At 39.9% G+C, this 24,725-nt stretch overlaps 1 protein-coding gene across 4 annotated transcripts; it reads left to right on the top strand.

The window, feature by feature from the left end:
* Positions 1-26: 26 nt before the first annotated feature.
* On the top strand, positions 27-24,663 carry LOC307020649 (zinc finger MYND domain-containing protein 11-like). Of its 4 annotated transcripts, XM_079652174.1 has the most exons (10): positions 41-451; positions 618-778; positions 5,881-6,016; positions 11,990-12,149; positions 14,415-14,438; positions 18,685-18,849; positions 20,889-20,966; positions 22,600-22,692; positions 24,227-24,314; positions 24,571-24,663. In XM_079652174.1, the coding sequence occupies exons 3-10, from the start codon at positions 5,886-5,888 to the stop codon at positions 24,654-24,656; spliced, it is 825 nt and encodes a 274-aa protein (XP_079508300.1). In that variant the 5' UTR covers positions 41-451; positions 618-778; positions 5,881-5,885; the 3' UTR covers positions 24,657-24,663. The 4 variants fall into 4 exon arrangements, with proteins under 4 accessions (XP_079508301.1, XP_079508302.1, XP_079508300.1 ...); XM_079652175.1 differs by having other exon boundaries at positions 27-778; positions 18,688-18,849; XM_079652173.1 differs by having other exon boundaries at positions 41-778.
* The last annotated feature ends 62 nt before the right edge of the window (positions 24,664-24,725 follow it).

The raw sequence follows: 24,725 nt of genomic DNA, 5'->3' as shown, positions 1-24,725 counted from the left end.
CCAACTACAGAGCTAGCCTTCCTCACCATCCCTTGTTTCGGTGTTTCCCCCCACGGCAAAGAAGAGCACACTGGCCACCACAGACTGGTAGAACATCTGCAGCAGCCTCGTGCACACATTGAATGACCTGAGCCTCCTCAGGAAGAACAGCTTGCTCTGTCCCTTCCTGAAGAGAGCATCAGTGTTGTCTGACCAGCCCGGTTCATTGTTCAAGTGCACTCCAAGGAACTTGTTGCTGTTCACCACCTCCACATCAAAGTCTTTGATAAAAGACAAAAAAAAAAATGCTGCAACAGAAATATATATTTATACTACAGGAGCAGAGACATGTATACATATGATATAATATAAATGAAATGAAAGATGTGCAAGGTGGCTGTTGTGCAGTTTGTGCATGTATTGAGAGGGAAAAACTAAAACGATGGGGCAGTGACTTCTCTGGCAGCCAGAGGTGATGTTTTTTTTAATAGTGGTGCCATATTGTTGTAATTTTAAGTAAACATGTGCAAAAGTCAGTCGATTTCTTCTTGTGAATTCCTTCACCATTGCTGATGACCGATACATTGACTCTGACATGGAAGATGGGCGGACTGCCCCTTTAATTCCCCGGGTTTTAGGTGCAGTAAATCGGATTCCACCACTAGAGTTCTCCCTCTGTTTACCTCTGAGTGTTCACACACAAACCACCAGCCTCCAAACCAGCCGGAAAATCACTAATGTGAGCTTTCTGGTGCTCCATCCTTCAATGATTTGTGTGTTGGTGACACCGGAGCAAAAGGTGAGTTTTATTTTTGTATTATTTTCATGAAAAATGGCAAGAAAAAGTGACAACACTGCGGCTAGTTAGCACTGTTAGCTTAGCATTAGCTTAGCACTAGCTCCTTATCCCGTGATGGAGGATTGTGAACATGGCGCCTCCAAAACAAACGAGCTGTTTGCTTATCAGCAGACTTTGTTTGTGGCGGATTTTTTAGCTTGAAATGAAGCCAAAAAACACCTCCCATGTCGCTTTTATTATGTATTTTTGTTGTTGACAAGTTGACTAGCTTTGGTTAAGCTACCGTTAAGCTAATGCTAGCAACGTAGCATCGCTGACTGACAAATAAATAACTCGCCAACCATACATGTAATGTTATTATGGGGAATGTATGTTATTAATTATGACACATTACATCTAAATTGGCTGGTTGGTGTTATTAAGTGCAAGTTAAATCGGTTATTTTGTCTTGATGTGCTTTGACGTTATCTAGCATGCTTGTAGCTAAATACAGCTCGTTTAACAATAATGCATTTCTTTTTAATTTATATAGCGCGTTTTTAAATATACATGGGCCATTTTTTTTTTACAAAAGGCACGCTTAACAAAGACAATCGCGGGAAAAAGATAATTTAAAATACACATTGGCAAAAGCCCGTGGCCTTCCCTCTTTGTTGCCAAATCTACCAGTTGTGTTAAATGTGGCATTTATTTTTACATGCGTTGTTTGAAGTCTGATTATCCAGATGCTATTTAATATAATATATGTAATCCAGGAGTCATAGCAGCAACATATGTGTTTTCCTCATCAGCATGGTTGATATTGACAATGCTGCATCCTGTGTTAACTGTGCTACTGTCATTTAATCGATATCACAACAAATAGACATGATTCTTTATATGCAGTGGTGTAAAGTCACCATGTAGCATTTTGAGGTACTTCTAGCATTTTGAGTATTTCAAACGTGTGCTACTTTGTACTTGTACTCAACTACAATTCAGGGGTAAATCCTGTACTTTTATGCCACTAAATGTGTTTAGTTACTCTACAGATCTTGATGAATGATGTGAAATATAATCAAGTGTTAAATCAGACTTTAGTTCCACCTGGAGTAAATCCACCAGCTACCCTGCAGTATACAAAGTCATTCAAACTAGCTGCACCTTTACCAGCTTTGAGAACACTTTCATGATCAATCATTATAAAACATATCATATATATTATTCTGAAATGGACCAATCTGCACAATGACTACTTTTACTGTCTTTCACTATATTTTGATGAGAATACTTTTCTACTTTTACTTGAGGAACATTTTGAATGCAGGACTTTTACTGTAACCGAGTATTCCTACACTCTGGTACTTCTACTTTTACTCAAGTACAAGATCTGAGCACTTCTACTTTTACTCAAGATCTGAGTACTTCTACTTTTACTCAAGATCAAGATCTGAGTACTTCTACTTAAGTACAACATTAAAGTACTTAACTCCCATCTCTGTTGACATGGAGACACGTTTTGGAGGATCTGTCATTTCCCCTGGGAGCCTCAAACCCCTCTCAACCTGTCCTCTAATTGGCTCCCTTTGTCAGACTAATTGCTTAGGTAGCATTTGTTCATACTGCAGTGATGCTCTGCAGACAGATGTGCAGATGTGGATAACATTGTGAACAAAATGGAAAGGAGTGTGTCAATTACAAGAAGAATTGTAAAAGTTATACCACCAGATTTCATTAGATATGGTTTAAATGCATTGGTTCTGTCATAGCTTGATTACTGTTTTGAAATGTGGTCCTGTGGAAAAGTGAAACAAGAGAAGTAGCTTAAAAATAATGTGCATTATACTGCTCTTATAGAACTAGTGTAATATACATGCATGACACATTGAGTTAACTCTCAGGCTCAGATCTACTTATTCTTTGTTGAATTTTGTCAGAACTGTAACAGTGACACATACATTAAGATATTATGTAAAACGTTTTTTATCTCGGTACGCTCAACACACACTTGTTTATGATATGCACCATTAAAGAAGGTTCATGTTACCTAAAGTGAATACAAATATGATACAGAAAACAGTCATGTACAGAGCCATGGTCACTCATTGCACAAGAGAATACTAAAGATTGGTTCAGACTTTCATTATCATTATGGGGATCCTAATTATAAAAGCCAAGAGAAAGTTAGCTGTGTGATGTATTCATGCAAGCCCAGGATGCTGCTGCTTTCATGGCACAGGTGTTAATTAAATTCACGGTATACAAATAACAGCATTTTTTTCACAGCCTCAAAAGCTTAAAATAGCATTGTTTTTAAACCTTTTCAAGATCCTTGTGGCACAGATGGCCCTCCTTCACACCTCCTGACACAGAATAAGGAGGGATCACATTACTAATGACCCGTTACTCCTTCACGTCCCGTTTACCTTCATCTGTGTTGTGGCACTGTGAAGTCGGCCCAACCACTTTCTTTACAATTTCACTATCTTAGTGCCGGTCGGTTTAACCCAATTACGGTGGAAAAACTCGTCCCCCAGTCATCCCGAATCTGAGTGAATTAATGTTTACACATTTTTTATGTAATCATACCATTACCAACAATCAGAAATCCTAGGGAAAGAAAACAGTGCAGAAAAAGGCCTGAATAATGACTTCATTCACATATTCACTTAAGGGTGGGGTGGGTCATTCTGGAGAAACCAGCTCGAGTGCGCTAGAATTTGAAAATACACAGCCGGAAAAAAATCTGGCCCTTCCTTCCAGAGCCCCTCCTCCAACACACACGAACGCCACATGACCAATGAGGGCACGAGATAAGTTTGTGCACAGATGGAAGGCTGACAGGCAGGTAGGCCATCCAGTTATTTTAGCCGGGCCGGCTCAGATGATTGGTCGTGCTTTTTACAGTGCTACGGCTTCCACAGATTAATTTGTGTATGTATTTTTTGTCAAATCACTTCAGATATTCATTGCTATCGGGATGTTAAGAGCATTCCATGGAATATAACAAAAAGTGTTTCTCGAGCCGGTTTCTCAAACTTACCTACCCCACCTTTTAAGAAACACGTGTTAATTAAACAAGTGCACATCCAAGGTATACAAATAACAGAGTTTCTACTTTTTTCACAGCCTCAAAACCTTTACATTTCAGTGTTTCTAAAGTGACACCTATGTCCTTTTCAAGACCCTTGTTTAATGTTATGATGTTATTTCAGGATAAACTGTTTTTAATAGTAAAAACAGGCAGTGTTGTTACATTTAAAGGGACCCCTTATGATCACAATAAGTGCTTTAGGTTCGATATATATATGGGCTGATATGTGTCTACTTAAGTTCAGATGTTGTCTATCCACGAGTCTGTAAGATAGCAGAAATATTAAAAATAAAATAAACATCTCAGTTTAAGGACCTTTTTACTTTGACCCAAAATATGAACCAGTGCATTTGAAGAGTTGCCTTTTTTTGCTGCATCTGACCATGTTTCCCCCTCACGCGGATCCACAGTTCATACTCTCCTGAGAAAGAAGTGTGAAAATGAACATCCTCTGTCAACATCTGTCGTCGCCTTTCCTACTACAAAGTACACCAAAGCGCTCCGAGCTTTATTATGGCTAGCTTTTGGCCGCGGTTTATGCAAGTGACATCTTAGGTTTCACGGACGCTTTGGAGGAGAACCGCATTAAATTGGATTTGCAGATATTCCAGGAGTAAGGCTGGGCCTGAGCGCCACAGGAAAGAAGCAGCCGGCTTTATTCAGAAGCTTTGAAGGTCTCTCGGCTTTACTCGTCATATCAGCATCCATCACGGTTCATGTGTTTGTTTTGATGTCCCCATGTCACAGAGGGGGCTGCAAGTATTAAGAATGTCCTCGTAATGACAATAATGATTAATATAAACATGGCTCTGAATGCCTTGCAGGAGAATTAGTGCTTGGATGTATGATTTCTTTAAAATAAATGGTGCTTTGATACGATTTTTAAGCATCATCTGAATGTATGTCTGGTGTTTGCAGCTTCATGCTCATAGCTAGCATGTGATGAGTGATCACAACAAAGGTCACAACACATGTCTTAAACTTTATTTCAAAGCATCTCCAACTTTTGTGTAAAGTTAGGCACAAACACCTCAAATGTCTTTCCTTTTATTACTCTGAATGGGTCAGTTGTTGGTCAGTAAAACCACCAAAGGATGTGCTCACAACTTGATATTCAATCAGTCATTAAAAACCATAGCAACCGTTATAATAGCTGAATTAACTTTAGGAATTTCAAGGAAAAAAGACAATAAAGAGACCAGAATACCAACCCAAAAGAAATATTATGTATTTTTAGTTTCTTTGCTGTAATCCAAGCTCCACAGTTCTCTGAATAAATAACAAAATAAGCAAACTCTTCCAGAAATATATCCAAATGAGAAGGACTTTTATTTTTGTTATCTTTCTATAAAGCATGTTTTTTGTGTCTTAATATTCTGGCCATCTCATTTAACAAGAAGTGAGTTTGATTATTATTTATTTTGATATTCTTGCGGATGTGTTGAATGAATTATCTGATTTATTGCAGCTATTGTCCAAAATGCAACCGATTCACTACACGAAGCATCCTTTGCTCCTTGTTTACATTTCTTGTACCGCCTACCGTGGCCTTTATATATACGGCGTGTATATATATATATATATATATATATATATATATATATATATATATATATATGGCCTTTTATATACAGAATATAATACATGTATTCTGTATAATATTTGGAAAATAATAGGAACTCTAGTTAGGTTGGACAAGACGCTAAAGAAGTGTCAAAGGTCTAATTGACCCACCTGATGATCGAGGGTCAGTCGTTTCTTTAGACACGCTCACATGTGGTGCTCATGCTCACCGTCTGTTGTCCACCTGATCACGTGCGCTCCTATCTTTCCCGACTCACTTGGAAACAAAACTGTGGATTCGTTATCTTCACTGGTATTTTCTTAAATTGGTATTAATAACACTAGAAATGTCTTTTGTCAGTATTTTGCTGTGAGAATGAACTATACGTCAACCTACTTTTCATCCACGGAACAAAAGATGTAACGCTGACTTTAATGATTGTTGATGTCCTTTGTTTCCCTGCAGTGAAGATGAATAAGGAAATCATGTCCCGCGTGGTGAAGAAGAGGCTGGCGGACCCGAAGGTGGTGCAGTACGTGTGGGCGGCCATCGAGGTCGTCCGAAACCAGAAACAAATCGCTAACATGGACCGGATCTCCAAGTAAGAACAATCTGAGAAACACGGATAGTGATGGTTTGTGTCTTTACATGATGTGTGTGTACGTGGTCCTTTGACTGAAGTGTTAAAGGATAGTTTACCCCCAGGAAAATAGAAAAATGGCCAAAATCCCACGAGTAGTTTTCAGCTTTCCCACTGTCTTTGAATGAGACACGTGTGACAAATGCTTCCTTTAGGGACAGAAACAGAATCACAGCTTATAGTTCAGTGATTTAAATGTCTTAAGAATAAATGGTTTCACCAGGTCCGGTAACAAACATTACATTCTGCTCTCCTCAGCGCAACCCTAAAGCCACGATTGAACGAGACAAACAGACACGTGACAGAAAATCTGTGAAACCTGGACTGAACACAGATTACGCAGGAAAGCACAAGATTACATCACAAAAAAGTTACATATTTCTAGGATGTGGAACTCCCCCCCCCCCCCCCCCCCCCCCCCCCTACCATTAGTAATACTTCTTAAATCTGAATGTGATTCATTTTAATTAATTATTTATTAGCATATTGAACCCCATTTCCTCCCTTTATTTGGATTACTTTTAACACTTTAAAATGTTGGATGTATATTTTATTCCAAATCTTACAAAACATATCAGACTCTAGAGAAATTATTGATTTATTTGTATTATTATTATTATTATAGGCCCAGTGTTTGGGTAAATGGTAAATCTTGAATATAAATACTTTACATTTGATTTGACTTTTTATAAAATATAATAATACAAATATTATAGAAATCTTATTTAATTTATACTAACTTTATTCTCCTTTTGAACTGACTCACTGACTGACTGACTGACTGACTCACTGACTGACTGACTCACTGACTGACTCACTGACTGACGGGTTAACTGACTCACTGACTCACTGACTGACTGATTTACTTACTGACTGACTGACTGACTGACTGACTCACTGACTGAATGACGGGTTAACTGACTGACTGACTGACTGACTGACTCACTGACTGACTGACTGACTGACTGACTGACTGACTCACTGACTGACTGACTGACTGACTGACTGACTGACTGACTGACTGACTGACTGACTGACTGACTGACTGACTGACTCACTGACTGACTGACTGACTCGCTGACTGACTGACTGACTGACTGACTGACTGACTGACTGACTGACTCACTGACTGACTGACTGACTCACTGACTGACTGACTGACTGACTCACTGACTGACTGACTCACTGACTGAATGACGGGTTAACTGACTGACTGACTGACTCACTGACTGACTGACTGACTGACTGACTGACTGACTGACTGACTGACTGACTGACTGACTGACTGACTGACTGACTGACTCACTGACTGACTGACTGACTCGCTGACTGACTGACTGACTGACTGACTGACTGACTGACTGACTCACTGACTGACTGACTGACTCACTGACTGACTGACTGACTGACTGACTCACTGACTGACTGACTCACTGACTGACTGACTGACTGACTGACTGACTGACTGACTGACTCACTGACTGACGGGTTAACTGACTCACTGACTCACTGACTGACTGACTGACTGACTGACTGACGGGTTAACTGACTCACTGACTGACTCACTGACTGACTCACTGACTGATGGGTTAACTGACTGACTGACTGACTGACTGACTGACTCACTGACTGATGGGTTAACTGACTGACTGACTGACTGACTGACTAAATAAACATGCAGGTAGCTGTGAGTTGTATTCGTCCGTGCCAGTTCAGATGAGGTGAATGGGATTTTGTTTATAGTGTTCCCAGCACTGAAAGGGGACATTGTGCGCTTTCTGGAAACAGCATCCAGGTTATTCTGGGACCGCTCAGCATGAAGCGAGAGGAAATGCAGAGGTGTGGATCTACTAAGTACCTTTTTCAAGAAGTAGAGGGGAAAATGCAAGGTTTTTTTTGTGAGGCATCTTGTCCTGAAGGTGTCTTTAACCTATCAAACTCTTGTATAGATCGGCTTCTTACATGTCCTTAAGCGAGGTATTCACCACTCAAAGAGGTTCAGGGGATTAAATTCAACACGCTGATGACCTGAGGGGGGAAACACAAACATGCCTTTACTTGAGACCACTTTATGTACACGTAGGCGAGTAGTATGAATATTTCACCAGGCTTTTTCTGTTACTAGGCAGGGGGAATAGGTCTGAAGAGCTTACAAGAAGATCCCTGTTCTTAGAAATTAGATATCACAGGGCTTGGTAACTAAATATATACTAAAAAATAAAAATAATAATCACAATTTCCGAATTATAATAGCTTGTTTTTCCAGACTTGCAAACCAAGATATTTGATTATAAATGATGTTATAAACACAGAAAAGCATTACAATCATTTCAATAGCCAGAAGCTTTTCAACGTTGCTTGATTAATAACTTCATGATTCATTGTCGAAGTTAAAAAAAGTTCTTATTTTTCGTCTTCGGTGTATTATTTTAATTTTGAATTTCTGAATAAATCTATTTATCTGTTCCAATGTAAACAACCAGCTCTACATATGTGTGGGAAGCCAGTGAGGAATTGTTCATCTTCAGGGGCTTTCCTAGAAAGATATATTATGAGTTCTGTGGCGCTGACCTTGTTTATAAGATATATCAATTATCTCGAGAACATGGCGCCCGTAAACAAGATGGCGCCGTGGACGTAAACAACAACGAGACGTCGGATCTCCGAAAAAACTGACGCTCTGTTTGATACTCATATCTCTGGAGGAATTATACCGGTTTTGACGAACAGAAATATTGTTTTCTGGCCTCACTTTAACATTTTACAGGAAAAATCTTCATCTTGGTATGAGGGCGCACGCAGAGAGGGCAAACCCTAATCATAAATAAAGACTATTCTAAATCTGCTGGTGATGGAAAAACTCATAGTTTGCTTTAGACTCAACTATGGAAAACACCTGAATTTGGTTTTCAAACTGCTGTTTTTGGCAAATCAATACTCCCAAACCCACAAAAAATACATTTACATTGAACCTTATATTTCTCTCTAAGTAAAAGCTACACGTTTATTTCCCCATCAGGTTAGGTTGAACAATTGTACTTTTTAAAAATAATTTCTTCAGCCTTTTTATGGATTTTTGTTGTTTTAGCCATCGCCATATTATTTTGGTAAACATGCCTTTCTTATATCCAATTTGAGTGTACTGGACCGTTAATAAAAAGGTACATATTGTGCACCATTTGGATTCTTGTGATCAGAAATATTCTACAACTTTTAACAGAGTTGAAGTTAACCCTTAATATTTAAGTTAAAATGTGCTGTTTGTCCAATCCAACTGATAAAGTGTCCTCTAAAACTTAAAAAACGACTCAAAACTAATCAAAATCAGCCCAATGGTAGTAAAAAAATGCCCAATTTCTCATTAAATAAGCTTTTTTTTGCATCCTTTAAATGTCATAAATGAATTCGGCATCCTCAATAACCCCCATAAAATCACGTTTTACATCTTAAACATCATAATTATTATTTGATCTGAGGAGTGAAATCCCACAATGCAGACAGACGACAGATCACCATTAGGCCGAACGAGACATTTAGCGCTTCTCGTAGCCAAAAACAGTACCCGCCAACGAGTGGCTGTTGTCATGGCAACAGCAAGCAGCGACTTACACACACACACACACACACACACACACACACACACTCTCACTGTAGCTTAATTTCACCAAACTATATTGTTGTGGTAAAGAGGGAGGTGACTTTGAAATGGTGGAAAATAATGTTGTGATTATAAAATAAAAAGTGGATTTTTTTTCTTTAAAATCTCATTATAAAGTCATGGTTGTAAATATAAAATAGGTAACTGTTAGTGTGCAGGAAATATTTACATGTTTAGCACTGCTGATTGGTATTAAGAAGTAGCCCTATTGATCAGAATAAAGTCAGTGAGGCAGCGTACACATAATTAACTCTCTCTCATGATGGATATTTAATCATCGAGACACATTAGTCTGGCTTTTTGAAACCAGTCACTTAATCATTAACGAGGCTTTTTGATAATTAACAAAACCTGCTGTGTGTTTGACCAACTGTGAAATTCATTTACATTTTATAGTCCAAACTAGAAGGGCGTTTGTAGAGCGCACCAACATTTCTCCTAATGTTTTCCCGACTAAAAAGATGTGAACAAACAAGTTTTCTTAATAAAATACACAGAATGAAATGTCAGAAACTGTAAAAACAGAAATGATCATTGGATTACTACATTTCTCACGGACTCGTTCAAGGACTGTTGGACATTTTAAAATCTGATGAATTGGGACGACATTTTGTATGGTCTGACAGCCATTTACCGTAATCATGAATTTACTAACTAATATATAAAAGTGTATGTTTTTAATAATTTTCTCTGTTTTATATTATTATTTAGAACAAAATATCTTGGGTTTGGAAGTCTGGAAAATTAGCTATTTGGACATTTATTGTTCAACTACTTACTGCCAATAGACTGAAATGTGATGTTTTGAGATATTTAGTTACCAATCATGTGTAACAAGCAACCAGATATACATTTGCAGTTGACGGTAGTAAGAGAGAGATATTGATACGTTATTGATAATGGTAAGAGAGAGATATTTAAAAGTTTGGAGTTCCTGTTACTTTCATTTAAAAAAATCGTACTGGTTTAAGTAATGGTGTCTGACTGGTGCTCACCTCACAGACACACAATACGCCTGTTCTTTGTCAGTCAGGAGTAAACACACACTTACCTGACTTATTCTGCTCATTGGCTGTCGGCCAGTCGAGGATACATGACCTCAGCTCAGAGCTTCACTGCCAGTCTGCAGTAATCAAGGTGTAGGACATTATTTCAAATAGTTTGCAAGCATTACCAGAGGAAACTGATGAGACATAGGGTTTTATTTTATCAATATCAGGAATCTAAAATCTGAGGGCCCAGGCTCCTCCAATAATGCAACATAGAAAATACTTAAAGAGGACATATTCTGCTGATGTTCAGGTGTATATCAGTTTGTAGTGTCTCTACTTTAAAGAGTCCTCTCCTGCTGATGTTCAGGTGTATATCAGTATGTAGTGTCTCTACTTTAAAGAGTCCTCTCCTGCTGATGTTCAGGTGTATATCAGTATGTAGTGTCTCTACTTTAAAGAGTCCTCTCCTGCTGATGTTCAGGTGTATATCAGTATGTAGTGTCTCTACTTTAAAGAGTCCTCTCCTGCTGATGTTCAGGTGTATATCAGTTTGTAGTGTCTCTACTTTAAAGAGTCCTCTCCTGCTGATGTTCAGGTGTATATCAGTATGTAGTGTCTCTACTTTAAAGAGTCCTCTCCTGCTGATGTTCAGGTGTATATCAGTATGTAGTGTCTCTACTTTAAAGAGTCCTCTCCTGCTGATGTTCAGGTGTATATCAGTATGTAGTGTCTCTACTTTAAAGAGTCCTCTCCTGCTGATGTTCAGGTGTATATCAGTATGTAGTGTCTCTACTTTAAAGAGTCCTCTCCTGCTGATGTTCAGGTGTATATCAGTATGTAGTGTCTCTACTTTAAAGAGTCCTCTCCTGCTGATGTTCAGGTGTATATCAGTATGTAGTGTCTCTACTTTAAAGAGTCCTCTCCTGCTGATGTTCAGGTGTATATCAGTATATAGTGTCTCTACTTTAAAGAGTCCTCTCCTGCTGATGTTCAGGTGTATATCAGTATGTAGTGTCTCTACTTTAAAGAGTCCTCTCCTGCTGATGTTCAGGTGTATATCAGTATGTAGTGTCTCTACTTTAAAGAGTCCTCTCCTGCTGATGTTCAGGTGTATATCAGTATGTAGTGTCTCTACTTTAAAGAGTCCTCTCCTGCTGATAAAAGTAAAAGACATAAAAAAAAGCAGTAGACCAAATGGTTTAATATTGTGCCGCCCTTAACCATTAAAATAATGTATTAACCGTTTGCACATAACTCAAATCCTCCTCCTCACCTGCCGTCCAGGTACCTGAGCCGGATGTTCGGGATGCACCCGAAGGAGACGGCGCGGCAGCTGAGCCTGGCGGTGAAGGACGGGCTGGTGGTGGAGACGCTGACCGTCGGATACAAAGGATCGAAGGCCGGCATCGAGCAGGAGGGATACTGGCTGCCCGGGGACGAGATGGTGAGCTCAACTCTGGAAAACATCTTCATTGGGTTTCAGACTGCTGGTTTCATACAACCAATACTCCCAAACCCACAACAAATACATTTAGGAATACACTGAAAAGCATTAAAAACTCAACATTTAAGAAGCAGGAACTACACAACGTTTGGTGTTTTTCCTCAAAAGTCAAAGTCAACTTTATTGTTAATCTTTCAGTTTGTTTGTACAAAGAGATCGAAATACCGTTTCCCACAATCTGAATACAAACATACAAATATATATATATATATACACAATCAATAGACACATTTATACACATGCACACATTACGACATGCATAAAAGCACAACAATCAAAGTAACATTCACTAAAGCAGACTGAACTGGGAATCAGTTCTCTAGATGATGTGTTGCTGATCCCCAAAAAGATAAGATTCACAATTTGTATGTCTGATATTTACCTGGTGTGTGTCTGTGTTCTCACTGTGAGCAACACTTGGAGAAATCACTGGACGTCCAACATTTCCTGCTGAATATGAACAACTGTTAGCTTCTACTGGCCTTCTTAATTGTTTTCCAATTGATGGACTTTAGTTTTAAGATGCAGTAGAAGCTGTCAAAACCAGAAATATCATTCTAGCCAATCAAAGCTCAACTGTTTAAATAGACGGTAACGGTTGAGGCTCGTCTGCTTTGTATCGTCTTGAATTATCTTATACTTTTGCATAATAAAACGTCACTGAAAAATGCTTCTAACAGTATCCTCTACTCACATGTGATGATATTCATTTAAACCAGAAAGGTACTAAAACTACAGTCATTTAATATGAGAGAAACTTCTGATATCCCACCGGAGAAAGTTAGACATGGTTGCTTTAAAAATGACTTGATCGACTAATTGGTTAATTGACTAATCACTTTAATGATTGCAATTATACTAAAGATATATAAAAGTCTTGTAGAATAGCTGCTTATGTCACTTAATCAATTGGATGTCAGTTTTTATTAATAGCTTACGTTTTTTGATAGTTCACGTCCAAAATACTGCTTCCCTTTATTAATGCCTTTATAAACTGAGATGCATGACGAGAAGAAAAGGATATTAATGAATGAAAAAGCCCTAATGTCCTGATAATAAACTGACTGTCTCTCTCTCTGCTAATAAAGAGAAACTAGTCCTTTTAGTTTACAGTTTCATTTGCATCAAGTTCCATATTTGAGACGAGCTCACAGATTCTGTCACGAAGCCGTCCATCTGTCGAGTTGCTCGCCGTGTGAACACAGTGTTAAACACACACACACACACACACACACACACACACACACACACACACACACACACACACACACACACACACACACACACACACACACACACACACACACACACACACACACACACACACAGTCACACACACACACACCAATATGTCTGTTGTGCAGAGATCAAGAATGATTAAGATGAGGACTCTTTAGTTCCCTGCTTGTGTGCTCGAACATCCCTCCTCTGTGCAGAGATGTGATATTAACTTTTTTTTATTCCTCTCATGTGAACGCCCTGCTTTCATTCCGTCTTATTTCCCCTGTTAGTTCACAGCGTGGAGATGCTCTTATGTGTCACAGTGGTTTCACAGCAGCACTACCTGGGGAGAATCCACCATGTGTTACGCAAAGGGCACTTAATGGATTACTGTGGCTTTAACGTGGTGTATCTGGTGGATGCTTTAATCCCAGGGCTTTTTGCAAGAGGATGCTCGCAGTATCTGTCATGCTTTTAAAACTACAATCATCCAAGTGCAGGAAAGTCAGAAACAGCTGTTGTGATTTGAGTTATGAGGATTATTGTATTTGTTTTAAAATGGAGTAGTTACCAAGAAAATACCAATCCAGCATCCAAGGTGTTTGGATTACAAGCCAGAAAATGAGTAATGGGACAAAATATGCAAGATTTAGGAATGAAATACCAGTTATGTTGTTGTCTCACCACGAAATATTTAAACAAGCGCATCATCTGTGATTCAAAGGAAAGACTTATCATGCAGGAAATAACTGAAAGGACTCTTAGTTTTAATGTGATAATATGATACATTTTCTAGATGAAACCTTTGCTTCCATGGTGTCACGATTACACGATGATTGGGGAATGTAATGCCTGCAGTGTCAACAGAAGTCATTGATATGATAGAAAAGAACAACATGACTCCAATGTCCAGCGGAGATCAAGGTGTTTTGTTTTAGCAGCCGGACTTATAAACACTACTCTCTGAATCTCTTGCAATCACAGGAGCCGGAAGCAGAGGGAAACAAGGTAAGGGCTGAATATTTATTATCAACCCCCCCCCCCCCCCCCCAACTAACATCATTCTGTGAGAAATGGCCGCCTGCAGCCAAGCTGGGATTTGAGTGAATATTTTCCGTGCAGGCTTCAAAAGAATTGAGTCAGCAGTTTGTTCTGGTTAGTGCTGAAGGCTGTGTTCAAATATAATTATAAAGTATTCTTGCCCTGTTTGTGAGTGAGCCTGTGAGATGCACCTTTAAACCAAATTAGAACACAAGCTGAATTGTCTACAGCCTAAAGAGTGATGCAGGAATGACTCCTTCAACCAGGAAATGAGTCAGCATTTCTACAGCTTCGGGGCCCCGTGTCTCAACAGTTTTTACATCATGATTTTTGTTAGAAAATATGGTCTGTGGTTAACACAAGCTGAAGAGATTTGTATTCTACGACATAAAATACGTCACTAAATACCCAACTGGTGGATTTAGAAAACGGTGGTTGCTAACACGTGTCTAAATGAGACGACTAAAACGTCATCACACCCAACATTAGCCACCTTTAGCTTAGCGGTGGTGACGTGAAGTCATGTGACCGTGCTGTAGTTTGTTTGTAGCCCAACATTAGCTTTTTAGTTCTGGAGATTGCATTTACGCTTCAAATTCAGAACATTTTTGTTAAAGATGATCCTGCTGAACAAAACCTGTAAGTATCATAAGTATGCGTCAGCCAAAGATCCAATGAATCAATCCCCTTGGCTTTACGCTAAGGAGCCCTTGTGATGCTAACTTCCTGGTTGACTCACTGGACCATTTTATTATATTAAAGTTAAACACTGCCAGAAGCTGCCTGCTGTCCTTTTTTAATTCCGCTGTGAAAAGCTTCATGAAAGTCCAATGCAGCGCTGTGGCCAAATTTATTGTAGAAGTGCTCTGTGATCTTGATGAAATGTGTGCTCGCTACTTATCTATAGATGTGCTTTTGCTTGATTTTTAAAAATGGAGACACTCACTAGGTGCAGCTTAAAGCTTTACCTAGTCCTTGGCATTCAAACGGTGCCGACCAGAGTCAAATATCAAGTGTAAATTCACCTTGAACACCAAATTGTTAATGAGATAACAACAAGCAATGTAAGCATAGCTGCAGGTTTGTAGCAAGCATGTGTGTGGTAGTGTTTCTCCTCAGAGGGGGGGGGTGTTAACCGTGATCTTAACTTCTGTCTTGCATGCGTGTTTCTTTTATTTCTTTATTTTTAATCGATGCAACCGGAGTCGGGGGAAGGATGTGTGTTTGTGTGGTGGTGATGTTTCGTTTTTTTCCATGCCTGCTGCTAGAACTGAATCCGACAGCGATGGGTTTAGTTAGCGGTCACTTAGTGGACAGAGTTTAAATATAAGAAGTTAAACAGCTGCTACATGGAGACAGCTGCCTGGAGAACACCCAGCTGGCATGCACTGTGTCCTCATGATGACCTTTTAGGAATCATTTTTGTCCTCAAGCAGATAACAACGGAGCTTAAGCACCAATCATAACACTTAGAAATTGCTCAGTCTTGAAAAAACTAATGTTTAATGCTCTCTTGCTTCAATTCAGACTGGATTAAACCAGGTTTTCCCAAAATAAACTCACTTTTTAAGCTACATTTTGCATTTTTAAAGAAGGAATGTTATATCTTCAGGGGTTAGACTAACTTGAATGTGCTCACTTGTGATGCATGATGTGATGTGTTGATGCACTTTGACTTTAAACAATATTAAACTGTAAAAAAAAAAGCCAAAATGCACATTATTTCATTTCATTTCCTTGTACCAATGCAGTTCTCATCTTAACACCTTGTTTTGTGCTTCTCTGAGTGCTCTACAAGCTTCTAAAAAATGATTTACCTTTGATTTATTTACCTTTTTGGGGAAGTTGGATATAAACTTAAGGATCAGAAGACTTTATTTACCCTGGGAGGAAGTTGGGCTTTTTTGCCTGATGCTCCATTTAAGAATAAAGAGATATATATAATAATAATAAAAAAAACAGATTGTTCGAGATGCAGTGTCATACAGTCATAATCCAATCAAACAGAACATTGCAGAGTTGAGTAATTGGTTATATAGCTTAAGTATTGTTGTTATTGCAAAGTTTGATAGGGTTTGGGTTGCTGTCATTTTGAAGCAATGCAGTTTACCTCTCAAAGAAACAGGAGATGAATCTCTGGTTTGTTTTTGTGCAGATATTTAGAGAATTCAGATTTAATAACCAGAGCAGGAAGTCCAAGCCGCTTTTAGCCCCATTTCTCCCGCCAAAAAGCACCGAGGTATTTCACAGATGTTTGGAGAGGAGATTTGAACCCAAAGGCAGAGTGTTTGGCTGCCTGGTTTGACTGGTTTGGGCTTTGCTTCAACCCGATTGGAACAGAATATCTTGCAGCCTCTTAGCTGACATTCCTACAGTGTATCTGCTATTGTTTTAAATAGGGCTGCACAATTAGCTGAAATGTATCAACTAGTGCAATATTATTATCATTTGTAAGCTGCAGCTATATCCCCGCCAATCACATCCTTAACACTTAACGACCATTTTAATATATTCCTCTAATGATAATGACAATAATGATGCAAAAAGGATCATCCCATATCGTAACTGAATATTGGTCCAAAATAATTGCAAATAGTTATTTTTTCCAAATCATGCACCCATAATGTTCTGCCTTTTTCATCAGAGTTCTTCACATGGTGCTTTGGGCGAACCCATTTGGAAGACATTCATATGTTTTGTTATTGTTTCAAACATCTGTATCTGTTTTTGGCTTGGGTCCCAATTCTCTCCACGTCTTCTGTGCTTGGCTCGGAGAGCTGTAGCCTTTTTGAAGTCTTAGTGAAGTGACTCTTGACATTTGACAGAACACGAGCTCCATTTTGTCAAGTGTTTATGTGGGTGAAGAGGCTGTTACGCTCAGGGATCTGTGGATGGATCTGCGCTGTTAAGTTACCCCTTTAAAGTTCAGCGGTTTCACTTTACATGGACTGCTTTGAGTGGGATTAATCTGACCATGATGACGGGAATTTGAGTAATTAAGTATTTGATTGGCCAGAAAGTCACAAATTCCCAAAGCTGCTGGTTGCATCTGGACACGGCATGGGATAGATATATTTACAATGATTTAGAAAAGCAGAACAGAAGATCCTTTACTTCTTAGCAGCTCGGAACAGAAACGATTCAGCCTTTTGTTTCGCCCCCACTTTCATGGTGTGCTTCACCAAAACCACCTCCGTTTATTAACTCTGTCTTTTATTAAATACTATATTACTCTAAGTTCACTTCCACACTCACATCGAGGGGCAGAAGAAAGAAAAAGCGCTACAGAAGTTTACAATCCTCTGTTCATCTCGGAGACTTTTCACCGTTTAATTTAACCTGGTACTTCAAACACGATCTTAAAAATGCGGACAAATTAAGAAAAATTTAATCAAACTCATCCCGATCATTTGTCGAGTGAAGCTGTTTGGACGAACCTGAAAACCCCCCGACACCCAGAGTCCAATCCGCCTAAAACCTGTTCACCTCAGATGTAGTTTCCCTTAAAGATGGAGGACTTTAAGGTCTTGTCCTCCCCTCGGCTGTGTCTCGAGGGTCTTTTTGAACTTATCTCCTTTAATTTAACCTGGTACTTCAAACACAATCTTATTAATCAGAGGAAATCTGTTTTTTTTGGTCAAAACAAATAAAAAAATGCAGACAAATTAAGAACAATTTCAATCGGATGCATCTGTATATATCTTTTATTCAACCAGGTAAAAGCCTCATTGAGATTAAGGTCTCTCTTTAAGAGCGACCTGTTCAAGTGGGCAGCATGAAAACTAATGAAACGGCACATTAACCAGTCAACAGGCAAATACAATAAACTGTTATAAAACATTTAAAACAGGCACCATTTTAAAACGACTTGAATTAGGGGATATAAGAGCAATCACATCGACCAATGGTTTCTTGTTCTCCGTCCTTTAAGATGGACTTGATCAAATCTGAGAGTTTCAGCTCCTTCTGTACATTATTCCAAGCAGAAGGGGCAGCATATCTAAAAGCTTGTTTACCTAGTTCTGTTCTCACTTTAGTTTTAAATCTTGGGAGTGCAGGCCATATATAACCCCCGACACCCTGAGTACAATCCTCAAAATCTAGTTTCTGTTAAAGATGGAGGACTTTAAGGTCTTGCCCCCCCCCTGCTGTGTCTGAGGGTCGGACTGGGGGGAATGGGGTCACCAGATGTTTCTCTGCTGTGTCCCCTCAGCAGGAATGGGAGGCAGAGAGCCACGACTGGTACTGCTTCGAGTGCCACCTCCCGGGAGACGTGCTCGAGTGTGACAACTGCTTCAGAGTCTACCATCTCAAGTGTCTGCCGGACGAGTTCAAGCCCAAAGACGGGGGCTCGCACTGGCAGTGTGGCGCCTGCAGGGTGGGTACTCACAAGATATAATAGATATTTAATAATATCTGAAGGGAAATCCAGGTTGAGTTTTACGTTACAGTTCCTTTCCTTGGGAAGTCACACTGTCCTTTTCGATTATATTGTAAAGGTAGGTTGCACCTTGTCGAGAGTTACTGATTTTAAAGACGGTAAGTCCCTAAAATGATCTTTTTTTTTTCATCAAATGAGTTCACATAACGTGTTGTTGATGACAAAGTCCATGCCTCACACAACTTTATAACCTTTTTAGCCTCTTTAAGCTCATTGTTTTGGTTTTAGGGCACATTGATGGCGCATTCCCACTGCAGGGCCTCGCACGGTAGAGTTAGGCCTTGGTAGGCCAGGCTCACTTTATGCTGCGTTTCCATTACAGTTTAGGAACTGGGGCAGTAACTATAGTAACGCAGTGTAGGCGGAGCCGTGACGTCATCTTCAATGCGAACCACAGAAAACCAACATCAGCCGTTAGCTGTTAGCACTCAGAGCTCACAGCTCCTCATATCTGTTCAGAAACTAGACACAAGTTAAACAAGTACAAACCACAGAGTGTCTGTGTCATGGCGAATACAGTCGCTGGTTTATTTATGTCTGTAGGCTGTTGTTGTGAGTGTGGACGGTCGGAGCATTTACAACGTTAGCTTAGCCAAGCTCCATTTAGAAAACACACATTTTAAAAGGTGTTTCGCCTGCCGTCTGTCTGCAGACTTGTCAAAGCATTAATTCATGGTTTGTACTAACCGGTATCAGTATGTTGTTACTTCAGCATCATTTAGTGTATTACAATTAAATCACGGTTAAATATGTTCATCTTGTTGTAGTTGCCAGCGATTCTCTCACTAGTTTAGCATACTCAGCCCGGTTGTTGGCCCGGACATAACCTCGATTTTGGAGAGCCAGTAAACTGAAAAAGTACCCCGTTAGCCGGTACTACCCCTAGTGGAAACGCAACCAAAAACGGGCCGGGTTTCGCACGGCACGCTTAAACCGCGCTACGCGCCGCAGTGGTAATGCACCTAACACCCGTCTCAACACTCAACGTTAAAGATAGTCAGGATAGGACACTAAAGAGAAGATATCCTTAAAGTAAATAAGACTAAAGGCCGGTAAGTATTGTATTTCACATCACAACAGCAAAGCTATACGTGTTCACAGTAAAACGATGCATGGTACAAGAAGTTTTGAGTGCCTAATGAGGTTTATTTCAAGAAAGGAAAGACTTGATTACGCCAGAGGAATGAGGATTAATGAATATCAGATTTAGGCATCATTTAAAACTAACAAGTGATATTCATAGCGTGTCCACATTTTGTTCTTAGTCATACCAAGTTGTTTTGGATATAAATTGTGATTCCAAAAGTCAGAAGCTGACTTTGTTATCTTTCTCTGCTGCCATGGCAATGATGCTTTGTGTTTTTACCATTAGACACTGGATAATTCTTCACATATAAGCATTACAAAGTCTGCTTTCTGCTTCAAAATCTTGCAGAATGTTCTACATTTCTCTCCGTTCTCTCGCCCCGATACAGAGATTTGTACTTAAAATTACTTTAAATTAAATTAAAACTAAATTACTTAAACTTGCATTTACTTCAAACACAGGCTATGTGTAATAGTGGTGTCAATATATCTGGTTTAAACTAATCACTAAGTGTAATGCTATCAGATATTCCTAATACAGAAAGGGAACAACAAGCTACAACTCAGTATTTCAAATCTGCTTTTCATGTAACTGTATTTGTCTATTTACTTCCTTGTTCCTCTTAACTTCCTGTTTCCTGCACATTACATCTGTCCGTTATATATATGATACTTAACCAGGGTTAAGGGTTAACTCATCAAATAGGAAATGTTTTTTGTAGTTTACAGAGATATTGCTTTTCCAACATCTGACTGTGGTTACATGTCTGAAAAGAAAACACGTTAGACTGCATGTCGCTCTCTGAATTGGTGCATCCCTATTTTTAAGTGTCCTTGTTTTAGTTCTTGTGTTGAATCCCACCTTTCTGACCCCTCTTGTCGTCCTGCAGGGCAGTAAAAAGAAGAACCTGAACAAACAGGAGATGAGTAAATACCTGCGCTTCATCGTCCAGCGCATGAAGGAGAGGGTGAGAACAACACATTTATTTCTGCTGTTCGACATCAACAAGTCCAGCAGATCTATGGCTCTGATTCAAACGTTATTTAACAAGATTTAGGGATCTTTTCTGCGAGGTCAACATTTAGTTTGCTGTGTTTGATTTTACTCAAAGTACCTTCTTGGACATTATGACCAAGAAAAAGCAGATTTTGATTCTGCAGGAGGATTCATCAAACTACATTTCCCCGCTGCATAAAAGCCAGAGATTCCGAGCAGTGACAACACGTTGCTTTATTAAGTACACCTGCTTTTAATAAAAGTCGCCAGCCGTTTGTTTACTTAGTGTAATAACAGCTGTTTGAAGCTGAACTAAAAGAGGCTAAAATAAACATTTCAAATTTTTTTTAAATGTAGTTTTTCTTTAAAAACTATTTTTTTGTACATTTATTTATTTCCTAATTTTTTCCGTCACTTCTTTTAAATATTAAATACTTTTTTTTCAATTTGATTCTGTTTCAACTTCCTTTTTACAAGCCGTAATCCTAACTTCTATCATGTTAGTTCAACCTTTTATTAATTTAAATAATGAAGATTTGTTTTGGGGCTATTTCATTCCATTTCAATTTGATTTTGAAAGCAGAAAACATCACTTTTTTTCTTGTTAATTTGACTTAAAGGGGACCTATCATGCAAAATGCACTTATTGATGTCTTTTATACATAAACATGTGTCGGGGAACTCACGCAGCATCAGAAAATAAAACCCTCTCTTTTCCTCCGTACCCAAATCTCTAAAAACGGGGAACAACGGAGCTGATCCAGATTTGCGTCCGATATGACGTAATATCTGAAATGTGGACCCACGGACCTATCAGAAACGTTGCTATCAGAAACTATGCCCGACTGTTTTGGACGTAATATGGTCGGTGTTTACATTAGCATCGCTAACACTCAGAGCTAACCTGTACTGGAGAGCATGTGTGTGAAGAAGCAGGAAGTAAAAAGAAACTCACCTTGTGGTATAACCGGCAAGAGAGAAAGCCTTTGAGCTCCATACTGTTTCAGAAATAATCCTTGATAATCCATGATATGGCGTTTCATCACAGCAGTATTTAGTTTAGACGGTAGCTGCCGGGTCCCACATGAGCTCAGCCCCCTCCTTTCTTTTTTTTTGTAAAGCTTTATACCCAAATCAGCACTTTAGAAACAGGAAGTGAAATAGAGGGATATGAGGCATGGCTAGAATGGGTGATCTGTTTGGTATTTTGAGCAAAACACTTCATAGACATGTTTTTTATATTTTTGTGTATATCTGAGACCTATGCTATTGCCTAAAAACAGCATGATAGGTGACCTTTAAAGTTCCTATTCTTTACTCTGTTTTTGCTGTGTTCTCTAAAATAAGTTACTAGTAAAGTACCCACAAAAAGCCCTTACTCCACCCTCAATTAAAATAAATATTCCCCTTTATTCTCCTCCCTTCTCCCTCCTCTCAATTAAAGTTGTGTTAGATCTCCCTTCATCACAACGCTGCCTATAAAAAAACTATAAAATCTCTCATCAGTTATCCTCCATGTGTCCCTGCTTCATTACTCTTCCTCTTCCTCCTCTTCCTCTCTATAAAGTTGGTATTAAATCATTACTCCTCCTCTTCGTCTGCAGGCGGTCGACCTGGCCAAGAAAGGCAAAGACACGAAACACCCCATGTACAAACGTTTGATCCACACCGCGCTGGAGGTCTCCAACATCCACGAGGTAACAAAAATAAAAGAACTGAGGGTTTTCAGAATCTGGAGCTCTGCCCCTTGTGTGTTTTTTAATAATTACACACCCTCTCCTGGACCTCCCGCTTGTTGGTCACCAAACACGCACACACACGCGCTCTCACGCACACACACACGCACACACACGCTCACACACGCACACACACGCTCACACACGCTCACACACACACACACACACACACGCTCACACACGCTCACACACACACGCACACGCTCACACACACGCTCACACACACACACACACACGCACACGCTCACACACGCTCACACACACACGCACACACACACGCACACACACACGCTCACACACACACGCTCACACACACACGCACACGCTCACACACACACACACGCTCACACACACACACGCTCACACACACACGCACACACACACGCACACACACACGCTCACACACACACGCTCACACACACACGCACACGCTCACACACACACACACGCTCACACACACACACACACGCACTCACACACACACACACACACACACATGCTCTCACACACACACACACACACACACACACACACACGCTCACACACACACACACGCGCACACACACGCACACGCACACTCGCACACACGCGCGCTCACACACACACACACACACGCACACACACGCACACGCACACACACGCACACGCACACGCACGCACACACACACACACACGTGCGCTCACACACACACACGCTCACGCACACGCACGCGCACACGCTCACGCGCACACACGCTCTCACGCACGCACGCACGCACGCACGCTCACACACACGCACACACACACGCTCACACACACACGCGTGTGCACACGCTCACGCACACACACACACACACACACACACGCACACGCACGTGCACACACGCACACAAACACTCGCACACACGCGCACACACGCTCACACACGCTCGCACGCACACGCTCACACACACGCACACGCACACGCACACACACGCTCACACACACACGCGTGTGCACACGCTCACACACACACGCACACACGCACACACACACGCTCACACACACACAGTGAATACACTTCTTTGTACTCGTTCTCTCTGACTGAGGAACTTTCTCTCTCTTTCCATTTAATTTTTTTTTTTATTCAAATAAACTTTATTGACAAAACACACAATACAAGGTGGTACACCATCAAAATATTGAACAACCAATGTTATAAGTTACAGCCACTTATTTTGTTGTTGTTGTGAAAAGGCCAAATATTTACACCTAGTTCAATTCCCACAGTGCCAGCCTATCAACAGACACAGCCATGTATGGAAGAGGCTTAAAATATATTCCATAAAGAAAGATAATCTAAGTTTGTTCATCATTTGATTTGGGTTTTTTGCCTCTTTTGATTTGTGTGTGAAAAGAATAGCGAGAAACTAATAAATTGAAAGATAACGTGTTAGAAATGTCGAAGTTGGCTTGAATGAAATGAAGGAAGGAAGCCGTGAAATTAAATCAAACTGTGTCGCCTTCTGTTTCTCAGAATCTGTCTGAAGGAAAGTATAAAAGCTTCGATGAGTTCAAAGCCGACGCTCAGCTGATCGTCCACAACACGGCCATCCTGTACGGAGGTGGGTCCATCATTCATTACGTTCAGTTACAGATTTAGTTTTTCTATTATTCTTTTTTTTATTCACCAGAAAAGCCCCATTTTAACTTTTATTTCATGGGACACATTTACTATTCATCTTTAGGCCTTCTCCACTAACATAGATCTGATGTTGAAATCAAGATGAACCACAAAGCATTCAGAAATATAGCAAACACTGCAGAACTGTCCATATCTCTGACTTTCTCACCAAGTGCTCTTTTGTTTGTTTGTTTCAGTTAACAGCGACCAGGCGGAAATCGCTCGGCTGCTTTTCAGCGACACATGCCACGAGGTAACACGGTTTACTTTTCCTCACATTTAACAGCAGCGAGATTTAGTTTTGGTTTTAGTTGAAGAGCTTATTAGCACCGTGTCTCCTTGCTAATTAGTT

Source organism: Notothenia rossii (assembly GCF_949606895.1).
Source record: "Notothenia rossii genome assembly, chromosome: 9".
Taxonomy (NCBI): Eukaryota; Metazoa; Chordata; class Actinopteri; order Perciformes; family Nototheniidae; genus Notothenia; species Notothenia rossii.
The sequence above is the reverse complement of the archived record's forward strand: the minus strand, read 5'-3'. Positions and strand labels throughout refer to the sequence as shown.